The sequence below is a fragment of the Carassius carassius genome, chromosome 13 (assembly GCF_963082965.1).
Source record: "Carassius carassius chromosome 13, fCarCar2.1, whole genome shotgun sequence".
NCBI lineage: Eukaryota > Metazoa > Chordata > Actinopteri > Cypriniformes > Cyprinidae > Carassius > Carassius carassius.
Window position 1 is genome coordinate 23329598 of NC_081767.1, and position 24529 is coordinate 23354126.

The window sequence follows — 24529 nt, forward strand, 5'->3', positions numbered from 1 at the left end:
TTTATTCACAAATGCATTATGAAAGTTATCTCCCAATTTTTCCTTTCAAGAAGATATTCATATCTATATTAAACCTTTGCCTACCTCATGTAACTAAAATGTATGCTCACTTTTTGGTGTTTTTGTATATTTTTTATGTTTTGTAGAAACGATTGTTTATTGTTATTTGATCTGTTTATTTCTTTCCATTTGTTTATTTATATATTTATTTATTATTTTTTCTTTCCCGAATTTTAATTGCTATGAATTGTTTGGCCATCAATGAACCCCTGGCTCTTTTTCCTTGGCATATGTTTTTTCACTTTTTTATTCCTTAAGCAAGTGTTTAATTATTATTATTTTTATTACAGACTAACAGTTTTTTTTCTTTCATAGAAATATCACATTGCTTTGTGAAATTTGACATTATAATAAGTCACTAACCGAACTGTTAACAATTAAACACAATTAAAAAACAGCCTAATATAACAATTGTCTTAAAGATAAACCCATAAAGCATATCATATTGATCTAGTCAAGCTGCATATTCTTTATATGATCAATAAAAAATGGACAAAATTAGGAGAATATTGGCCGCTATATATAGCAATAAAACTGTTCATTTCTATCCAGATACAGTCGGTATGAAATTCTGTTTACCATTTGGCAATCAGCAATAAATGTTTTTGTAAGCTTTATAGTATGACAATACCTGAGATTGTTAAGGTAGTTCTGAAGGCAAATCTTAGATAGATATTGCATACTTGTTACCAACATCTACATACTTATGAGCACATGAGCATACAGAGTTCCATCTTGAATATTTAGGCTATCTGTTATGGACTAAATGTACATTGCCTATCTGAGATATTTCTTGACACATTTAATAAATGAATGTTAAGTCCTGGCTTTTTTAAGGTTAGTCCCTGTGTTGGTTTGATCCACAGGTCGCTTCTTTTCTGAGCTTGATGTGTCTTTGAGACTGACTGATGATTCACATTGTTGCAGAATCCCCTGTAGAAATGAGCAAGAATACAAAAACTATATGATTCATTTTTTAGTTTAAGTATTAAAGCCTCTGTGGACAGCTGAGACAAGCTTACGGTAACAGCCAGCAAACTGTCTCTAGATAAGTTTTAAAAAAATGCAAGATTATGTCATACCTCTTCCTCTAAATTAGCTTCACTTCTTTCCTGACTACATGAGCATTGTGGACTCTGCTCTGAATTTCCACCTGTAAAAAACGCCACCTCAGATATAAACTGTCCTGAGCATTGCAATAGTCTGTATATAGCACCATAAAACACAAACCCAATAAGTATTTCGAACCAGAGCTCTTTCTCACATGCTACAAGTCAAGTGTCTCATTACCCAACCAATGTCAATATCTGCTGTTTTACATCAACGAAGCTTCTTACAGTGCTTTGGAAAGTCACGCAGCTGGATATTTAACCACACATTGCGTCTCTGAGCCCATCCACCCGGGGCTTCCACCTCATAGAGACGGTCTCTTTCTTCTTCGTGGATCCCGAGAAACTTCTTGCAAACTGTAAACAATTATTTAAACAAGTTGTGTAGGCTTTAGATACATACATATTCATAGATAAAAGTCAGTGTTACCAGTCTTTATAAGTTAAATGCAGAGCGATTTGTGTATTTTGCACGCACATGGGAAAATCATTTTGGAGATTTACATATTTAAATGCAGTTGTCAAAGGTTTGTAGTATGATGATAGCCTATGATATCTGGTGCTCATAATTGGCTTTTGAACCAACTGGTTCCTCGGGTACATCCGCCCAAGACAACCCACCACCATTTTTTTATGATAATCTACAGCCTTGTCTTTGGTTTGACTGAACTTTAGTATTCATTCATAAGATACACTACCAATTGAAAATTTGGGGTCAGTAGGATCTTTTTAAAAGAAATAAAACTGATGCAATTAATTGATCATTAGTTAAGTAAAGACAATCATTACAATAGATTTCTGTTTCAAATTTCTTTTGAACTTTTTATTCATTAAAGTATCCTGAAGAATGCTTTCCATAAAATATTTATAAGCACAACGGCTTTCAACGTGGATACTAAAAAAAGTTTCTTTTAGCACTAAATCAGCATATAATGATTTCTGAAAGATCATGTGACACTGAAATCTGGATTAATGACTGCTGAAAAGTTATCTTTACCATTACGGGGATAAATTACTTTCTTATTATATATTATACTTTACATACCATATTAATGTTTTTGCTGTATTTTTCAAATAAATGCAGCTTTTGTGAGTATGAGACTTCTTCCTAAAATCTTATCGACCCCAAACTTTTGAACAGTAGTGTAAGTTTTAATTTTTAAAGCTGAGCATTTTGGATTTTTATCCTTTACATGTAAATAACACAGCTAAAAAAATTAAAGGGCAACTTTATAAAAAAAAATTATCAACAAATAATTAATCAACCATACCAGGATAGCACGTACATCACAGAGACGTCTATTTGACATCTGCAAGATGTATTTTTTTAGAGTGTTTGCTTATCTGCAATACGTCTATAGGATGCTTCCTATTAGATGTCAAATAATAGAGGTTTAGAAAATGTCTTTCAAGATGTTTATGTTTTCGAATCTATGTAAAACTGACATCTTAGACACGTCTATCAGATGTTTGTAAACAGCAGATGCTTTCCAATCTTTAAAAGACACCTTGCAGACATACTCTACGTGTGTTATGCTATGTTTCCGAACACCAAAACCTTTGGACATTTCTGTATACATGCCTCCATACATGCCAGGAGACATAGGAAAGCTAATTCCCAGAACGGCCTCAGAGGGTTGAGACGAGCAGAAATCCTCCAGCATCTGTAAAGCGAGTCCAGTCCTTCTCCAGTGAGAGCGAACAAACACTGAGTCCAGCACAGGGAGCTGATAACTCTGGCCAGTGCAGCTGTCACACAGGCTGCCTATGATAAAACAAAAAAACAAATTTTTATAGTCGTAAAATATCATAGAAAAGCATGATAGAATAACTACCATGTCCCCCAAAATTTACCCTTTTTCTTAACGGTGTAAAACCCTACTGCTTCTCCATTTTGCCAGAGAATTTTGCCATATTCCCGCATGGAATAAACAGAAAAATATAGGTCTTCTCCGAGAGGCCTTTCCAGAATTCCAAAAATAACTTGACTAAGCATGAAAAGCACAACTCTCTCCATAACTGACTCCACCTGGGATGATAAAAACCATCAGAGCCTTTAGGAAATGGTGACAATGTTAGCATTATGACATTTCTGGTCAAAACATTGACAAAATCAATAAAGTTTGCCAGACAATACGTTACTCACTAACACAAGTCCACGTCTCGATTTGTTCGAGGTCTTCAAAACATCACCAACAGGCCACCATTCGCCTTGCAAGTACACAGCAACCACTAAAAGAATAGTATATACATTATCCGAAATGAAACCGACTGACACAAAACAGGTAGTGAAATTAAAAATACAGCCTGCGCAGGACCTTGGGTTTTATCCTCAGGTGTGTGGAGAGCAAGAATGAAATGTGATAGATCAGCATCTCTCAGAAACGCAAGCCGGCCAATGTTCTCACAAGTTACTTCCACCTGTCATCACAAATATCACTCTTTGAGGAACTGAAATGAGGAATTGAGTCTGTCTCAAATTAGTGAGCTGCATACCCACACAGCATTTTGGTATTGGCTAGGTAGCCAACTAATTTTTGAGACAATATATATAACTAAATTCACTACTGAATGCAAGTGTGTTTGTTCTGACTTTCTCTCCATGAGGAAGGATGATCGGCAGGGCACCACCTGACTTGACACGGGACAGGTATTCGTCATATCCTGTGCTCAACTCGCCATAGTGCCGAACATGTAGATCCACTGGATAGGGTTTCACTTGAAAGAGGACATTTGACATGTTCACACAACTAATAACATGGAGTTTTAATTTCAACAATGCTGAATGACTTAATTACTAGCAGCATTTTACTGAATGTGGCTGAACTGCGTTTGTGTGACTTTTGTTGACAAATGACTGACTGGCGTGGATAACGCTAGAGCATGTTTGCATGCAAAGCAACCTTTTAAAACTCTTTTTTAAAATAACCAGTCATGGGAATACTCACATTATCAGTTTTGGGAGTAATCTTAGAAAGTCTGTCCTTACCTTTAAAACTATTCCCGAGTTTAGAGTTGGATTCCATTTTGACAGTCGTTCGACCTTCAAATGTTTCTCAAGTGCGCCATCTAGTGACTGTAAAGTATGAAGAAGAGAAATGAGTTCATGAATATTTTAACAATCCAGAGGTCTTCGTGGATAAATATTTATTTATATACTGAGAAGAAACTTCCTGTTACATAATCTGTATAATTCAGTGTTGCATTTTAGTCAGGCATAATTTAACTTGCGAACATTATCATCACCAAGATTTATTTCGGACCTCACATAGGCTACACAATAAATATACATAATAAACAAAATCTTGTTAAACTTATTTTTTTATTATAATTATAATAAGTGTCACCCTCAATACTTTAATATATTTGTTTTAAGTATTACGAATTATTCATTTTTGTGTTATAGCTTATATTTTTTATCATTTGGAAATCTTAATTCCTTGGGCGTTTTATTCAGTCAAACGCATACACAGTCACGCCAGTCAAAATGGTATTAATTTTATATAAATATATTAATAATTAATTATAATTAATTATTAATTAGTTAATGATAAAAAATGTGCTTTTCCCTTTCTCTTTATCGCCTCTCATTCTGAAAAAAATTAAGAATTTAAGGCGAAAAACAAACAAACATTCAGCTACAATTCCATTTCTAAACAGCGACTGTCCAGTATTACACTGCCCACAAGATGGCAACAACATCATACAAATGTTAGACACAAGAATTAAAAAAATAATAATTAAAACACACACATTGAAGGCTTTTTGAGCCTTTTCCCATGCAAAATCATGTGCGGTACAAGTGCACTGTTTTGTACCGAGTTGTTGTTTTTTTTTTTTACCTTGTTTTACTATACTCACAAACGTAGTCAAACTACAGTACACTAAATCTCGCCTGCTATGGAAAATGTATTTTGCATCCGTTTTATTCCCGTCTCCCTTCATCTCCATTACCCATAAACCACCGACTTCCCACTGAAGAAATTGCAGACATTTCTGAAATTCCTTTCACTAGGAAAGGCTAGCTTGGATGGTTAAATATGCTTGTGTAAAGCTGGGAGTTTATCCTCAAAAGGGGTTGACTGTCACTCGGCTATTAAACTGCTGAGGATATTTGGCATCAGAGCAAATATTGCAGCAAAGTAAATTGGGCAAAAGACTTTAAATGCAAAGCACCTATGTGGTTTCTGTTTAAGATGTAAAACGGGAGCTTTGCACATCAGCGAGGTTCATGCTTGTTTTCCTTCCTTGCTTTGTCATCAAGTTGTTTGTGTAACCCATGATGCGGGATTCCTCGAGTGTCTTCAATCCGTGTCTGTCACATGATCAGACCTCACAAGAGGATGATTACATTGGCCTTGTCTTTACTGAACCCTGGCCTACTTTGTGACCCATGAAAGATGACTCTGGCAAAAATAATGTCATTCTCACATTCTCATTCTTTATTTTATTTATTTATAACTTTTTTTAGGCATGCAAAACACATTTTATTCAAGCAATTCAATTATAATGTAACGGTTGCTTTTATATAAAATATTTAAGGAAAGAAATCCAAACACTAGATGGTGGATATGTACTATAGTAAATACATGGTTGGTAATCTGAAGCTCAGAAGGAACTGCTAATAGATAATTCCAGCTAAGCTTTTTAGTGGCAACACAGCAATCCAATTGATGAATCAAGGTTCACGCTATCCAAAAGAAGAGCTGAACTGCATGAGATTTGCTTTCAATTTGCTGGGAGTATTGCAGCAAACACTTTCTCTCCAACATCCAAATTCTACCCAAACAGCTCAGACATAAGGAATGTCTCAGATATTATTTACGAAGGAATATTTGATGGTCAGTGCTCATCTGCAATAAAAATGTTTGGCTCCTGGTTTTAGGGTGCTAACCATAATAACTGAGATCATACCAAGCTTCTCTGTGAGAAAAACAAATTGTTGCACCCCTCCTGTGCTATGTTATTTTCAGCTTGTTTTTCAGGAATCTTTTTCTTTTTCTGACTGTAGCTGTTTACCCGAACATAATTGTTGCCCTGTCCTCCAAATTCTTTTTCCTGTCAGGGCTTAGATAAAAATGAGAAACAAAAGTGCGTCATGACTATTGTCAGTGGTAAACATGCTTATTTCCATCTGACCTCCATCTTAATGAAACTAAAGGAAAGGTAGTCTGGGTGGAACTGCATGAGGACAAATACATATGGACAGAAGCACAGTATCAAGGGAGTTTTGTTTTTGGTGACTGTAGATTTACAGGGGCTTAACTTTGTTTTGCCAGGACAGAGGTAATCTGGGGCGCTATCCTTGTGTTTAAGCTTTATTGTGAGCATAAAATGTATTTTGGTTTAAAAAAAAAAAAAGATATATGATTAGAAGAGACAGGAGTGTGGAAAAGTAGGCTATGTTTTATTCCTCGATTATTAAAATTAGTCATTTACATGTTTAACAAGTCTATTTCCACAATTAATGCTCTTTAATTGGGATCTTTCAACAATATCTATAAATTCAAAGTTAGTTTCAAATGTCTTAAAATTAAATTTGCAGTGAAAACAGATACTTTTCTCTATAGTGTTGTTTAGCTGTTGTTGTACAAATGATCTAGAATTGAAACTATTTGTTAACATACTGAGGCTCTGTTAATTGCCCAGTGAGGAGGCATGAGACATGATAAAAGCTGCATTTTGACATATGCAGGTGCCAAACACAATGTAACATATTAGATACAAAGGTCAAGGCGATTTCCAATGATAAAAAGAACTGAACTGCAGTTTAGAAAACTCTGAATGCTGTTTGAATAAGAAACTATATCTTTGGATCCACATTTCATATTAAATAAAATAAAAGATTGATGCCATTTGACTCAAACAATCAAATTCCACACACAAAAAATATTTTTCAATTAATATGCATTTAGACTTGTAGAATGTAGCCTATATTGTAGACATTCATACCTAGGCTAACTTTATTTATTACTTCACATTTTTAGCGTTTGCAGATAATTTTAAGTTTACTCAATTCAACTGAATGGCATTTTACCTAACAATTTAAATGCATAAATCTGAATATATTTAACTTTTTTAAATGGATTATTAATATAGCCTTAGGAGCATTGGGTCCATTTTTTCCCCCATTTCCATCTTTTATAAATGTTATAAAATGTACTGCTATTCTCGGGCAGTAATGCTGAACAGTGATGACTCTGCATCATCCCGAACGAATGAATGGATTGTAATTGTAAAGCCGTTCCGTCTCTATGAAGGAAATTCTACTTCGGATTTTACTTTTAGCTTTCAATGGCAAAATATGTACACTTCTAAAATGTGGAGATGGGTTATATTTTGAATAAAGATAATTGATTTCAAATCGTTATCGTTGTAGCTGAAAATGGAGTAGATATGAAGGTTATAAAAACCATGCCTTCGTTTTAAAACCTCTTTCAGTTCATCCATCTAACAGCTCCATGTGCCAGAGACTAACTTCCAGCGTTAATTGAATTTGAATAGGAGTGAGTGGCGTACTAAAATAAGCACTGTAATTAGGCTCTTATCTGAACACACACATTACATTCGCTTTACTCACACACTGTGTTTAATCTGGCGTTTATGAAACTCTGAATGTATCTTAAAGGGCCAGTGCACTTGGTTTTAATAATTTTCAATCCAATTTCTAGGAAATTATTACGTCATGAGTAGCCAACACAGACAATATTATGTACCATTTTCTTATTTATTGTGGTTTTTCTTTTTGTGGTAACTATTTTATTTACTTATACCTGCCTCTCTTACTTCCTTGCATGGGCTGTTTTAATTTCATAATATAACAGGTACATTTACATTTTTTTTTTTTTTGTAATGCATAGTCACATATCTTGTTCCTTTAGTATATTATGGAGACAGCATAGCAGAAAGAATAGCTTTAATATGAAAAAAAGATAAAAAATATAAGCATCTAGTCAATTAAAAAAAGTCACATCACACATTTATATACCTAGCATTTCATACAATGGATTGTTTCAAAGCAGCTTCATATAAATAATAATAATAAAAAAATAGCAAAGTGTTATGTTATAAAATATTGAAACAACAATTATGAAGTGCAGTTATAAAAAGACAATCATGTTATTATTCAGCTATAATAATACCTTTTAAAATTAAAAATATGATAATTCTTTTGATAAGAATATGACACTAAATTTAGCTATTAAAATGCATATGGTCTCATATGTACAACGCTGTAATGGATGCGGTGGTACTTGTACAGTAGAGATGTTGAACAAAATTATGTAGCCTATAGTGTAAGACACAATAAGTTAGATCTATCTATATCTAAAACCAGATATAGAAACTATATGTTATATATATATATATATATATATATATATATATATATATATATATATATATATATATATATATATATATATATATATATATAGTTGTCCTTTTTTTTGCAATTAAGGAGATTTAAAAAAAATAAAATCAGTATTCCACTAGGCTACATATTGTATTTCTGTAATTTAGCTAATATAAGCTAAAGATGAAATTACATAATTAGTTTTAAGATAAGCATTATGGCCGCAGACCTGGAATTAGCATATATTTATGTAGCCTAAACAAGTGTACAAATCATTATTGTTATAAATAGCCTACACTTTCGTTTAAACAACAACAAACAAAACAAAATCCTGTCACCTTGACGTTTGAGACCAAATGGTCTGCTGACGCCTGCATGCTCAGTCCAGTGTTTCCAGTCCACGTTTTTGCATTTTCTCAAGCTTGGCGTGTTTCACTGTGAGAGAAGCCGAGTCTTGTTTACAGCGGTGTATTCTACCGAGCGGAGACCGACAGAAGAGTCGCGGAGGAGTCCGAGCGCCGCCGCGAAGACTCCAGAATCACACACTAGCCTCACAAGCTATTTATACCAAGCAAGCAGTTTGTGATTTTTTTACGTTGCGGAAAAACCAAAAACCCACGCTCGGGAGCTGCTCACTCTTGCACCTCGACAAAATGTGTGTTTTTTTTCCTACCGAAAAACAGACCGACTGTGAGAGCGCGTGAAGACTGTAGGGGAGGGTGAGCAATTGGTGAAACCATTTTTGTCCTGGCGGATATTTTGGATCGAGCCCTGTCGGTAGGCTTTCATTCATACAGATATACGAGGCGACATATCTCCCGAGTCGTCAAGCTCTTTAACTTGAGATCAAAATTCCTCCGTGCATCAGTATAGCGTCATTCATCACATTCGCACAAGGTGGTTTTGTTGGAGGAGAACGCGCTCGTTTCGTTGGGCGTGCTTGCGCGTCCTCTCGGGTTTTCAAGAAATGGAGGCTGAAGATGCAGATTATTGGCTCCGACACGATTACATCACTTAATTGCTGGCAAGAATAACAGAATGTTTTAATTTATCTTAATGTTTCCATTAAAGGAAAATACTACAATTAATACCGGATCTGCTCCCTCCTCGTCTCCCGTTATCTTTACGTGTAAAGGAACTATCTGCTCATCCAAAGCGGGTTCTTCTGGACTTTTTGCTTGCTTATAAGAAGCAGTTTTGCTGCGGCTTCACCTTTTTATTTTTTTGAAAACTGATTTTTTTTAGGAATGAGATCTGGAACAGCGAGGGATGTTTGGACCTTATTTTGGGGTCCTGTGCTGTTTCTTTCCACCATCTGCCTGTGGTCTGCGCATGGGGAAGGTAAATCAGGATTTGTTTTTTTAAATTTTATTAAAAAATTACTAAGACTAGATATATCGATATTTTCATGTAGTCTTGTATTATCAAGCCTTGATTAAACCGTTTCGGTGTTTATGGATGTCAAGCGTGAGTTTACCTGCATGCGTTGATTCAGATTTTCGGTAGCCTATTCAAAAGGGCTCTGTAACTCACGACCCAGTTTATTAGTAATTTACGACCTACTACTACCATTACACTTTTAAATTTCCCTCAGACTAACACTACACTTCAGAATTGTTTCGTCCTGGTGTCTCTTGGCCCATCAGTTAATTGTCGTGACGTCGGATGTGTTGAGTCTAGTGTGCTTTGTGAATTATTCATTAGCTGGATCACGTTGGTATTTAGAAGCTACGTCAGAAGTGGTTTATATAAAGTATTTGCCCATATATTATGTATATTTGATATCGTATTGAACGTTACTCATTCATGGTGAGATTAGCTGATTTCAGTGAGGCTCAGTCGAGCATCACGCGGTGAAGTAAAGGTGACTGTACACTGACCACGTGCTTGTTTCTCAGGAGGGTTTTTCTTATTAGAACACGTTTAGTTTGTGGCACTGTGTGTTTGAGCTTTAAATTTGATTATAATATTTGTTTGTTACAGATTAGTAGTTATGGTAAACGAAGTAATTTTATTTTGGACTGTGTAAATTAATACGTTTGTAGAATATTATGAACTTGTGCAAAATAATTTATTTGCCATCCCCATAATTTTGTCAATTTTAATTGAATATCGTAGACATAAAAGAAAAATTTGAATTAAAAAGGGGGGGGGTAAACTGAAAGAAATGAAGTTAATTTGAAAGAAATATGTATTTTAGAAATATGTAAACTTAGTCTATATATAAAAACATAATAGAGGAACATGAAATATCTTATATTTTGTGCAATCTTTTTGTGACCAGTAGAAGTACATTGGGAAGTCTGGTCAGACAAAGCATGAAGAGATGAATATTTTATATAAAATAATACAGGAGAACATGCTAATTTAGAATTTAGTACCCATTAACATGTTTAATTCTAAAGCCCCAAATTTTTGCTTTCATACCTCTGTACCTCAATGTTTTATCTTTGAGATTGTGCTAAAGAGTTGATAAGGCTTAAAGGGACAGTTCACTCAAAAGTGCTCTTTTACTGACCCTGTATGGCTGTCTGTCTTCTGGGGATCAAAAAATAAATAAATAGATAAATAGATGTAAAGCAGAATGAAAGTCTTAGTCACTAGCCATAAGTAAGAAAGGAGTATAATGACAATATGTTAATCCTGCTGCCATTTTTCATATCTTTCCATAGTTTTAAAACATTATGTGCTTGTAGGTGGATGTATTTGTAATGTTTTTGCAGCTTTAGTGTCATCAAATGCCTAATTGGGATTGTGTGGGAGCTGCATTGTGGCATAATAAAAGTTGGCCATTCTTTGGTTTAAACTCGCATTTACATTCAAAAGGCGTTAGGATGCAATTCGAGGCCATTGACCGGAGTGGCCAGTCCCACATCCAGGCCACTGTGAATGTCAGGGGGGTCTGTTTCTCAGCACCCTGCAGAGACCAGCAGCACTGGCCCTATAGAGAGAGGGGGTAAGCTCTCACTCCTGGACTCCATCATTGCATTGTCCCGTGTGTCTCTGTCCCATGAAGTGTTGCAAAGACACTTCACTGACACACTGACCTCAGTCAGCACAAACCAGTTTCATATCTTTCTTCTCTTGGGTTTGGGTCTATGTGTCCAGTTTGATTTCACTGATGTGGTACTTTCTGACTTTAAAGGGTCGATTAGAAATGAACGGTTTAGTTTAGGCTGGGTATGATTTGATTAAATAATAATAGAAACAAATTATAGGATGTTAGTTGACAGCAGCTAAATAATTAAGGGTTATGAAGAAGATGGCTGTTTTGGGTTTTGGATGTTTTCAGTAGAGATGCACTTATATTAAAATTTGGGCCACTACCAGTAATATTTATTACCAATACCAAAATATATATTTTATTTATAATGATTTATTTGTTTTCTATTATAAATGTCTTAAGTAAATATTCTCTAAAATCTTTTCTACTTAAAAATAAATGACAAAAAACTAAAATCAATGAAAAATAGATATTAATTTAAATATTTGCTAAAGAATACAGTTAAGTGTTAGGCCCTTTTAAATTATTAGTGTTTATAAAGTGCCCTATTATGCTCATTTACAAGTTCATACATTTGGTCAGGTTGTCAGCAGGTTTACATAATTTATTGTTCAAAACACAAATTTTTCTTATTCTTTAAAAGAAGGTCAAATTAAAGCCTATCTATCTATCTATCTATCTATCTATCTATCTATCTATCTATCTATCTATCTATCTATCTATCTATCTATCTATCTATCTATCTATCTATCTATCTATCTATCTATCTATCTATCTATCTATCTATCTATCTATCCGGTTTAGTTAAAAAAAATCGGGTAAGGATAATAAAATGTAATTTAGCCTCCTTTCAAGTTTTGCCACAGTAAAAATTCTATGCCACTTCCAAGTATATGGCAAACAAGCCTCCATGGTCCATTGAGAAAGAGAGGGTGAGCGGGAGGAGAAACATGAGGTTTGAAAACTGAACATGTGAAAATACACAGTGAGGGAAACAGACTTGGTTTTGTCGATTTGAAGAGTAGAGAGTTTGTGAACTCTTTTATTGGGCTTTAGATGTTCACACAGACAGCCTCCGGACAGCCTGGCGGTGGAGTGCGAATATCAGCGCTTGCTGCTGTCAGATGCTGACACACACTCAGACTTTCAGAAAAGTCCCAGCGAGGGCCAGTGTTTCTGAAAACTCCAGCTCGTACTCCCAAGATGTGGCTAAAAGTCGAGAATAGAAATAAATAATCGTGTAACACCCACTCCCACAGTTAGCCTTGTATCTACACAGGCCTCCACGTGTTGTTAAACGCAGGCGTTGAGCTGGAGTTGTAAAGCAGGGGAGAAATGGCTGTCACCGAGGTGAAACATTCTGAAAGGAGCGAATAGTGGGTGAACTTTAAGTCTTTCGCTGTTTATTTGATAGCCCACCTTTGCCTACTTCAGTCTGTGGTATTCGGTATTCTGGTGTTGCTCATTCTTTTCATGACTAAGGGCGCCTACGTGCTAGAGTTTTTGCTGCGTCAGATAAAGCTCAGAATCTTTTCAACAGGGAAGGTTTGTGTAAGTTTCAGGAATGAATTTAAAACTTATCCGCCTCTTTCCACAGCGCATCCTACTCATCAAACACTTTCTCTAGTGTGTTAGCAACCTCAGGCTAAGCGAGTCTCTTCCTGTGACTCAGACGCATGCTGTAGTGGCCAACGCTGCTTTCTCTCTTCATATTTCTTTGTCTCCCCATCCCATGTTCTGTCTCTGCTGAGTTGTGCTTCATCCTTGGTGTTGGAGCATTCGTGCCCGTTCATCCAGTGCCACGCAGAGCTCTGAGTCACTCCCGTTGCCCCGAATCTGTGTCACTGTGCTAGTTCGTGCCTACATGTTCGCTGATTGAGTCAAACGATCTTAAAGGTTCAGTGAGCTGCCAGATTAGGTATAGACTTAATTAAATGTTAATTTAAAATAGGCTTGCGTGCTGTGACCATCGGACACAGGGAGTTAATTTGCGCTTTCACTGACAGCTTCCCACAATGTGAATTTTTGTTATTTAAAGGGATAGTTCCCATGAATATGAAAAATCTGTTTGTCATCATTTACTCTCCCTCAATTTGTACCAAAAAAAAAAGAAGATATTCTGTTGAGAGTAGCAGTTGACTTCTATAATATGTTTATTCTGTACTATGGAAGTCAATGGCTACTGGTTTGGTTACCAACATTCTTCAAAATATATACTCTTGTGTTCAGCAGAAACTTGTTCATCTCCTTTAAAGGAATAGCTCCACGGAAAATGATAATTCTGTCATCAGTCTACTTTCCCTCATGTCGTTTCAAAACTGATAACTGACTCTCTTCTGTGAAACACAAAAGAAGATATTTAAAAAGAAGTCTGTGTGTATTTTTGTCCCTACAATGAAAGTCAATGTGTCCTGGTGTTGTTTTAGATCCGATTGACTTTCACTGTATGGGAAAAAACCTTTTGAAACATTCATTAAATGGTCTTCATTTGTGTTTTGATTCACAGGCACAAACTCCAACCAGAATTGGAAGTAAATTGCAAATCACTTTTACTAAGGATGCACAATATACACTAATTAAATAGTAACAGTAGTGAAAGTATCATTTCTCATTTTTATCATTGTTATTAGCAGTTGTGCTGCTTAATGTGCACACCCCCCCCCCCCCCAGGATTCTTTGAATCTAAAATCCAAAAGAAAAGCATTTATTTGAAATGGAAGTCTTTTGTAACACAAAAAATACCCAAACTTTTAAATGGTACACTGAAAAAAATTACAAATTACTTGGAATTGTTTTATCAAATCCAAGTAACAATTTGCTCAAACACATTTAAAGTACATTTTTCTGGTCTTATATCAAGTACATCTTCCTTGCTGTTATCAAGTAAAATGTACTTACTACTGAACTTAACATTCATGAAGAAATTAAATCTAATTGCACTAAGTAATTATTACTTAATTACTAAATTACTTTAAATAAACAACTTTTAAATTAAATATAAAGTTTTATTATTTTTATAGGACAGGAACCTTGCATTTATCAAAATATCTTACTATTTACTTAAGTATTAAGTATTAATTTTATTATATCTTTTCTGTTATCCCATTTACTTCGTTTTATAATATATATTACTCCCTATGAATATGTAAACATTGGAAATTTATTTTTGATTAATATAACCACATAAACTATAATTTTATCTATGCCAGGGGTTCTCATCTCTGGCCCTCAAGGTCCACTTACCCTAATCAAACATACCTGAACAAGTTAATCATGGTCTTCAGGATTACTAGAGTCCTAGGCGGTGAGTTTAATCAAGGTTGGAGCTAAACTCTGCAGGAACATGGACCTCGAGAGCCAGAGATGAGAACCTCTGGTCTATACCTTTATCACAGATCACACGACTAAAATACAATTAAACAGTTTATTTTTCCAACATTAACAGAAGTGAATCAGTCATATTCAAATGACCTACTAGAGTTTGGACACAATTTTTTAAATGTGCCTTCAGTAAAGTCTCATAAAAAGTGCCATTAATCAACAAACATGCATACCTCCACTGGTAATATTTGGTCTATTGAAAATATAAAAAATAAAGTGTGACTGAATGCTACTTTAAGTGTCTGCTGTTCTGTAATACAGTTCAATCTCCAATACCATTATGAACTGCATTTGCTGCACCATAAACAGTTTTGACCCCAGGAGGTATAAAATATGGAAAAAACTGGTGCTTTAGGTTTAGGTAGTATGTTAGTTTGGCATAGCGACAAAGCACGACAATTTATGAGATTTAATAAAATGTTATTGATGTAAACTCATTCTATAATGTCAGTCAAGTGTTTAAAATAGAGGTCAACCGATATGGGTTTTCACTGGCCGATGCTGATATTTAGAAATCAGTGGAGGGTACTGTCAGACCTACACACACATGAATTAAAAAATGCCAAAAATAGTTCGATTAATCGGTTGACCGATCAATCAGACGACCTCTAGTTTGAAATATAAGAATGTCTTGCTATACTATGTGATTTTTATTTGAGTGATGTTAGCTAGCTAGGAGTTACAACGCTAAATTCTGGTAATTTCCAATCGTGCTCAAGTTTTTACACAAAAAACAGTGCTTTGTTTTGTGTAGGGCCCCCAGAAGTCTAGGATCGGCACTGGTGACCATAGCATGGATTAAATTACAAATTTTCATTTAGAAGACCTTTGAGTAGTGCCACCTTCCTATAGTGCCATTTCAAGGCTGCAAAAAGGCTGTTTGGAATTCATCCAAGGTTTAAACGCCACCAGCCAGACGTCTTTCAACATGCACTTATAGGCTGTGCATTTCCTGCACCTTCTTGTGGAAAACAACAAAATGCTGACATTTACAGTAATACCTCTTTATTTTTTTATTTTTTTTTGGCCTGAGTACAAAGAGCGCTGGGCATTAGACCTCTGCGACTGGGGTGTTGAGTCAGCCCCACAGTAAGGGGGCACAGGGGAGCATGACCAAGATCCTGGTTTGTGCTCCGCAGCACTCACACCTGCCACCTCAACTGCTGTTTAATCCCCCACATGCTGGAAGTCATCTGACCACTGGTCTGGTGCTACACTTCCCTTCAATGGCCCTCACTTCAAAAGCACAAGCTCATATGTCAGAGCCCAACTAGTAATATAAAACCTCTGCCCCCCCCCCACCCTTGCATGCTCAGCTAGCAAAATTCAGTCTGAAAGATGGAACAACATGGCATGTTGCTAAGGCAGAGGTTTACGAAAGATGGGGATCAAGTAATAGTGGTTATAATACACCCATATGGGGCTGCTGATATCTTTCAGAAATGCTAAAAACCTAAGCCCTCTAATTCAACAAAGTGAAAATAATCTGGCTGATACTGATAATTATTTTCATGACATGGCCAATAAACATTAAATGGCTAAAATGGAAATTCTACACTGTTTTGTATAATAACGAAATAAAACCAAGAAAATGTATATGGTATATTTATAATGTATTTTTAGATTAAGTTAAGTGTCAAATGATGGCAAAGATTATCTAAATGTAAAAATAGCAGAAATGAGCATCACAATAAAATATCCAATATCAAAAGTTATGGATACAATTTTTTTTTAATGAAATTAATGAAATAAAGACATTTATAATGTTACAAAAGATTTCCGTTTCAAATAAATGCTGTTCTTTTGAACTTTATATTCATCAAAGAATTCTTTGTAAAACTATATACGATGGTTTCGACATAAATGTCAAGCAGCACAATATTTCCAACACTGATAATAAGAAAGGTTTCTTGAGCACCAAATAAGTACCTTACTATGATTTCAGAAGGTTCTGGAGTAACAGCTGCTGGAAATTCAGCTTTGCCATTAAAGAAATAAATTACATTTGAAAATATATTAAAATAGAAAAGTTATTTCAGTGGTAATAATATTTCACAGTATTACTGTTTTTACTGTACTTTTATCAAAAACGTGCAGATTTGGTGAGAATAATAGACTTTAAAATCTTATTGATCACAAATCTTATGGATATTAGTGTATATTTTTCGCACATTCGTCCAAACAGTCACATATGAGACCATATGTGACTGCTGTGCACCCTTGAGAGCTGTCACATCAAATGCTCTGCACAGTGATTCTCACTTTAAAGTGGAATTGACTCCTTATCTAGTGAGTGACCAGGAAGAGTTTAATGTCGCCCAACAACACTAATAGTGATAATAGTGCTAACAGTGTAGGGAAAACTGCTAAAATTGTGTTGTTTTCCGAGAACGATTACTCAAAGTGGTTTCAGTAACCTCTGATAATATCTTGAAGATATAAATCGGTCTCACAAGGGTCGTCATTTTCTTTAGGTCACTTTAACAGCTGCAATTAAGAAGCACTGTAGTGTGGGGCTTTTGGTTTCAGATAAAAAGCTGTGTATTTTTCATTTGGAAATAAGATCTGATGGAAGGACAAATGTCTGGCCAATAGGCTAAAGACTGGATCCTAAGAAGAAGTAGAAGTCTTGTTTTACCCCCATCTATCCCAGAGGTACATGGATTCCTGTGGACCGCTAGCAAAAGGTTATCAAATGTAAACAGCAGGAGATGAATTTCAGGCCAGTCTGTTTGTACCATGGTGTGAAAACCACAGTGAATGAAGGACTGGGTTACTGTTTGCTCGTGGAGAAAGACAAGCACTATATGCACTTCTGTTTCACTGGTGAATTTTGTATCTCAGTAAGACAACAAGTGTAGGTGACATGAACAAGAGCTGAGTGAGTCCATAAATTCTCTGGAAGGACTGACTGACCAAAAAATATGGACCGATCCCTGGTGATTATAGCTGAACGCAGAGCTGTGCACAATCCTCTTATGGAAAATTATTTGAGGACCGTAATACCGCTGCTCACTGCAGAGGTGCTGTGGAAAGGATGAAGGACCTTTCTTTTGTATTATGTTTCTTTCTCTTAAAAAAATGCAATAAGCTTTTGTGACTATTTCAAATACGCATTTACACAATTCCCAGTGTAGCACTTCTGAGATCTCATTTCAGATGACCGACACAATATTAGTTTTGGCCGGTGTGATGCAAGTGGGTCATAATGACCATAATTGTCATTTAATCTGCACCCCAGAGGTTATGATTTGAACAGAATAAGCCACATATGTCCTCACTCATATATCTTGCGGCCAATGAGTGGGGTTCACTTGTGTTTTTGACTACACACAATCTCAACTCAATTTGTTATGGTTTGTTTGAGTGGTAAGAAACCATTTTCTATTAGAAAGCAGAGAGTGACTGATATTATATTTTTTTCGTACCATTAATAATCTTTTTTTTTATTGTGAAGTATGTGATCATCAACACTTTCCTTTATGCATTTATTTTAAATAAAAACAATAATAATAATGATTATTTTTACTAATACTACAAATACTATTATTGTTATTATTTTGTAAGTAATAATAATCATATCATCAGATTTTCTTGTAATGTTTTTTTTTTGATGCTCAATGTCTCTTATGCTTATCAAGGCTGCATTTAGTTGATCAAAAAACAGTAAAATGGTAGAATTCTTAAATATCTCTACAATTCAAAATACTTGTTTTACACGTTAAAATGCAATTTATTCCTGTTTTTAAATATGTTTTAAAAAGATAAGTTAAAATGTGTTTGTACTGTTACGCAAATCCATGTTCATTGTCAGCGTGGATTTGTGAAGCTTGTTCGTTAACAACGGCTCCATGTAGTAACAGCTGCTCTATGTGAAATCACACACCTGTTGGAATTTACCACTGATTAGAGAACCGGATTTACCGATGAGATGCGCATTAATTATCGGACGATATTTTTTGTGCACTCCTATGTACTATACATTTTTATCTTCCACTAACCCTTATTCAGGTTTTTTTCCCCAATTATTTTATTTCCTCTGGAAAGCAGAAAAAAACTATTGTTATTGTGCATGCATAAAAATTGTGAGCATGAGAGATTTCAGAGTTCATGCAAGCAGAAATTTTTAAAAAGTGAGCAAGAAATTTCTGTAGGGTAATATTTGAAAACATGTAGTCCTGCTTTTAGAAGGAAACTGTCTACCCCAGTTGCACTGGATCATTTAACTGTAAAATCTGACCTGCTGAAATCAACACCAACATAACAGAGTGGAGAAGGGTTCAGATGCTTCTCTGAGTGGCTGTGTTTACCAAAGAGATGGATCTTTTTAAGAGGAATAGGAACTGGTTGAGCTCTTTGACCACGGATCATCCTGGAGGATTCAATGTGGAGGTCATCTGCTGGGGAGGTTTGCCTTCACTCTTCCTGTGTGGCAGTTTTAAGAGATGTCAGATTCCTCTCCGCACACTGCACATCTTCATATTCAGTTTGTGAGGCAAAAAAGTGTTTTTGGTGTGTGTATGTGTATTTTCAGTGCAAATTAATGCATAACCTTTTAGCTGTTTTGACGCGCTTTCAAGTGTTTTTTATACTTCAGTTTTGTCTACTTTTGTTTAACTGACACCATATCACTGTCTATCTCCCACTCTGTCTCCCTCCTCTTTGTGTCTTGCCAGACCATCTGAATTTATTAATGATTCCAACCGGAACTGCGGACTAAAGTTTTTCTTTAGCAACAAACAAATTAGTCTTTGTGTGTGAGTCACTTCGGCTCTCCTCCCTCTCCCGGGATTGTGGAGGAGAAAAAAATGCCGCAATGAAACAAAGGAGACATGCAGCTCTGTGACTCCCAAGTGTAGCTATGGGGCATTTGCGATGATATGGGAGAGCAAATAAATTTTTTCATGGAGCAATCATTTCCATTGTAATTTTTGATGAGCGTAATACACTGTCAGAAGCAAATAAAGATCCTTTTTTAACAACACACTTGCTATTTTTGGCACACCGGTTATGCAGTAACCTCAAATGGGATTTAGATTCATGATCCGTGTCATTTTCACAGGAAATTCATGTCAGGAAAAGCGGTTTCCACTCCTGTCAGAATAATGCACAGTAGGCAATCTGAGATTGTTGAAATTTTGACCTTCCCGCATTAGTCAAAAGTTCACTGTCTCTGGGGTATTTAGAGCATGGTTGTAAAGAGAGATTGATAAGGTTGTTTCTGCGTGGGACCATGTGTTCCGGCAGCCGTGATCGTGTTGTTTTTTTCACATGGCAGGGAGAAGCTTTTTCATTTGTCTCATAGAGGTCCTGTGATATGGTCTCTATCAGAGAAGGTGACCTAAGCCTCTTTAAGAACATAAAAGGGTTAGCCAAAGGAGCTCATATGCCAAGACTATTCTTCTGCTGATCTCTTTCCCCTTCCAGGACACAGTTAACCTGGGTGGTGGGTGTCACCTTGCAATTAGTTTTGTTATTATGGTGTGAATTACTCTTTTCACTGTAGGTAGTCTGTAGTGAGTATTGGTGCTTTTCCACTGCGTGGTATGACTCAGCTCGGCACGGCTCTGCTTGTGTTTCCACTGCAGTTTAGTATCGCTTTAGAGTGGGTGGGATTATTCACATGTCGTTATAGTTGCCCCGCCTCTACTTCCACGACTCCTGAAAAACTTTTTCTTTCAGCGTTACCCCATCAAGCTCTCGCTGGACCCGCTCCTCTGCTTTCGATGAGAAGAACATCTATACTTCCTCAACAGACAAAGAACTCTAAATTGATAATAGACACTTTTTGATTGATGAAAAAAGGTGTGCTCGTTCAAAACAGTTGTGTTTGATCCTTCGCTGGCTGATTTAAATCTAGCGGCTCTGTTGTGTTTGTGTCACAAGTTCAATGACGCAGGTAATGATGATTCTCTCCGACCAATCGGTAGGGCTGGGTATTGTTCAAAATCTTTCGATCCGGTGCCAATTTCGATACCTCAGTTTCGATACCAGTTCCTAACGATACTTTTTTCGATACCATATGTTTTAAAATCCATTTCAACATCAACACAAATAAATTAAACACAAAACTTTTATTTTTCACCACAATTAAAACAAATTCTGGTAACACTTCACACTCAGGATAACATTATTAATACAACTGGTTGTGCTTTTTGAATAGGGGTGCACCATTCAGGGGCGGACTGGGACCAAAAAGTTGCCCTGGACTTTCTGGCCCACAGCAGCCCACCATATCATAACGCAAACGCCCTTGTTTTGATGTCATTTATTAATTTAATATTTAAGTAAACAGTTTGGGGATTTTAACCAATAGGGCAACTGATCCTCCGTTGAGAAAAAAAAGAGAAAAAAAAGAACAGCAGCTGTTCATTTAGCGACTCCTAGTGAGCGATACATGTTCATCAAGACACAAACATTCTTCTAGAACTCACACTTTGCATTCAGTTAGCAGATCCATACGAATCATGCATGAAATAGAAGTTTATAAACTCAAACGATAGATTTATGTGCTTTACAGATGAACTTGAAGTCTTTTTTCATTCGAGATGTTCAATAATAGATAATCTTTGGCTCTGTAATACAAGTTCATGGTCCGATTAGTGAACCGATGATTCTTTTGAGTCAATCTTTTAAAATAATAATTTATTTTGTTTAACGAAACCAGTGTGGAAACCAGTGTTTGACAAACTGGATAGATCTGAGGTGCAGGGCTCGCAAAATCGTTAGCCCCACGTCCCGGGGCTATTGTGTTTTCCAGTCCGACGGGCTATCTTGAATAGTGATGTAAAATTCCTAACTTGCTTCGCGTTGTTCACTTGCTTGAAGGGGTGAAACGGATCGTAGCTGATCGTTTGCACTTGTTTCTAAATATTGCTGATTCAAGCGTTTTAAACAATTCGCGCACGTTCGGAGCTTGCGCTCACTCATTCAAAGCACGCGCTGCAAGAAGCATTTCAGACAATGCGCGTACAGAGAATGAATTAATCTTTCGCGTATCGTATCTTCTGAATGAACACACACACACACAATTATATCAAAATAATTGTCTCTGCAAGTATTCTCGTAAACACAGTCGGTTATGTTTTAAGTGAACGTATACAGTGGCCTGCTGCTTAGAGAAAGTTTTTTTAAACGACGTGAAAGGGGGCGTGTTTCAAGATACGCAATGGAGTAGACCAAACTAAACAGGGAGGGAGGGCAAAACACTCATCCAAACAAATGCTTCATTAAATTGGTGGTATTGCCGGCTTTGGTTGCAATACTCTTATCGCATATGTTGCACTTTGCTCACTCGGCATCCACTTTTATAAAGTGTAGCCACACTTTAGACCTCTTTGGCATTGTAAAACGGAAACGTTTTGAGGAAAAAACAACTACACTTGTGTTGTGTGACTGCGAGTATCTTCAGAATTCCTCCCCGTCACGTCACGTGGTGGTGGACAGCCAATCACTGCGAATTTCGGTCCTTACATGCACGTATGCTACAAGCTCACACAGACACAGCCGCTTGGCAAAAAAAAAAAACGGCCGCTTGGCTTTTGGAACCGAAATTTGGCACCGAAAGATAAATAATTTTTCAATTCTCATAGTATCGAAGTTTTTCATTCGATACCATAAAGGCATCGAAGTTCGGTACCCAACCCTACCAATCGGTGATCAGTAGAGTTTACACGTCTCATTTTGGTAACAGTACGGTTCACTTGGAACCTCAACCGAGGTTGTACTAAGAAAGTACCATGTACTGTATCCAGTGGAAAACCCCCCAAAAGTGAATCGTACTGAACTGTACCGTGCAGTGGAAAAGCACCTTATGTAAAATTTTTTGACCTTTTGATAATGTCCCATTTGTTAGGTTCATGCTAATGTTTAACTGCATTATGTTTTTTGGGAATTTGATTAATATAAGTCTTTGTCATTCTTAAAAATATTACTCATTCCAATGTAGATCAAATTGGTTGGTTAAAGTTGTCATGAAAGAAAAAGTCACCCCTTGTTGATCTTATTGTGAATGATTCATCCATGTATGTTCTATTTTTAAATAATTTTAATCAAACGGTCGATCTTCTGGAAAAAAACTTTCAAACGTATCATGGACTTTTCCAGTGATTTGGTTTTCTTCAACCCCGTCCCTTCACAATCGACTACAAACAATTTATACATATAATTTTAGAGCAAGAATCATTTAGACTGTAAAATGTGGATGTTCCATATCAGAATGTATCTTAATCAAATGACAGTTAGCTTCAATAAATATTTGTTTATTGGCTGATGATATCCAAAAGTGGCATCAGACGAAAAGTTGTTCTACGTTTAATAGGGAGAGGTGTAATAAAGATGATTAAAGAACCCTTAAAAAGATTTGTTTTGGTCATATTAGTACTAACTGAACTCTTGTCTCTTTTCCATTCCAGTTTGTGGTCCTCACATTGATATCCGCAATGACATCAGTGAGTTCAAGAAGCTGGAGAACTGCACGGTGGTGGAAGGCTACCTTCAGATCCTCCTCATTGGAGACAAGAACAACAACCTCAACCAGGAGCACTTTCACACCCTGTCCTTCCCCAAGTTGACCATGGTCACCGACTACCTTCTCCTGTTTCGAGTCTCTGGCCTGGATAGCCTAAGCACGCTCTTTCCCAACCTCAATGTCATCCAAGGACGCAACCTGTTCTACAACTATGCCCTGGTCATCTTTGAAATGACCAGCCTGAAAGATATCGGCCTCTACAACTTGAGGAACATCACCAGAGGCGCTATCCGAATCGAAAAGAACCCAGAGCTGTGCTACTTGGACTCAGTGGACTGGTCACTTATTATGAATGCAGAGTTTAACAATTACATCGCTGGGAACAAGCCAGCCAAAGAATGCGGTGATGTTTGTCCAGGTATCATGGATGATAGAACACAGTGCATTAGGACCAGCTTCAATGACAACTACAGCCACCGCTGCTGGACCTCGAACCACTGCCAGAATGGTAAGAACCCAACAACCATACTCGATCTAGCTAATGTTTGATTTATTTCAGGTTTTATTTCTTATGGATTCACATCTGCTGGCATTTACCGTAGCCTATCGTTCCTTCATAGGAGATTTTGAAGGAATAATGACATGAATGGTGAAACTGAATGAGGCATAGATTGCATGAGATAAAGCTAAGTTTAGATAAACCAATGGAGGGATACTGTTTGCTTTGCTTGGGAACTGGAGGTCTGTCTCTTTGGCAGGGTCTTGTCAGGTAAATATTTGGTTAGTGTAATCTATGTTGTGTTTAGATAGTTATGACTAGACTATCCACCAATTCATCAAAGGCATTGACAGTAGCTGAAGGCTGAGGGTCCTGAAAACAAAACCAAGTTTTCTGTGACCCAAGGTGACATTCTAAGGAGCACTACACTCAATCCATCCATAGAAGTGTGCTTTTTGAACCCTAGATTATGTGTAACGGCACTCTCAAATCTCTTTTCATTGCTGTTGAAGTTGGCTGACACCTTAATTTTGAGTGAATTTTGTTTTTGTTTATTTTTTGTTATATTTTTGAGGGTCTTTTGTGTACAATTTGTGTACATTTTAGTTGTTATTGTCATCAGCTAATAAAAACCCATGCCGGTTGACCACTA

The 24529-nt window shown here is 36.3% G+C and overlaps 2 protein-coding genes across 5 annotated transcripts in view; one reads left to right on the plus strand and one right to left on the minus strand.

The window, feature by feature from the left end:
* Positions 1-587: 587 nt before the first annotated feature.
* Positions 588-10165, minus strand: fam169b (family with sequence similarity 169 member B). 3 transcript variants are annotated; one of them, XM_059565010.1, is made up of 10 exons: positions 10001-10165; positions 4159-4245; positions 3763-3887; positions 3488-3590; positions 3316-3401; positions 3024-3198; positions 2752-2934; positions 1398-1526; positions 1143-1213; positions 588-993 (listed from the first exon to the last, which is right to left on the minus strand). In XM_059565010.1, the coding sequence occupies exons 2-10, from the start codon at positions 4193-4195 to the stop codon at positions 877-879; spliced, it is 1026 nt and encodes a 341-aa protein (XP_059420993.1). In that variant the 5' UTR covers positions 4196-4245; positions 10001-10165; the 3' UTR covers positions 588-876. The 3 variants fall into 3 exon arrangements, with proteins under 3 accessions (XP_059420993.1, XP_059420992.1, XP_059420991.1); XM_059565009.1 differs by lacking the exon at positions 10001-10165 and adding an exon at positions 8862-9010; XM_059565008.1 differs by lacking the exon at positions 10001-10165 and having other exon boundaries at positions 3666-3887; positions 4159-4244.
* LOC132156132 (insulin-like growth factor 1 receptor) overlaps positions 9467-24529 on the plus strand; it is an 84196-nt gene continuing 69133 nt past the window's right edge. For both annotated transcript variants that reach the window (XM_059565006.1, XM_059565007.1), the window contains exons 1-2: positions 9467-9864; positions 23323-23886. In XM_059565006.1, coding sequence (XP_059420989.1) covers positions 9771-9864; positions 23323-23886 — 658 coding nt within the window. In that variant the 5' untranslated portion in view covers positions 9467-9770. The remainder of the gene's footprint in view (positions 9865-23322; positions 23887-24529) is intronic.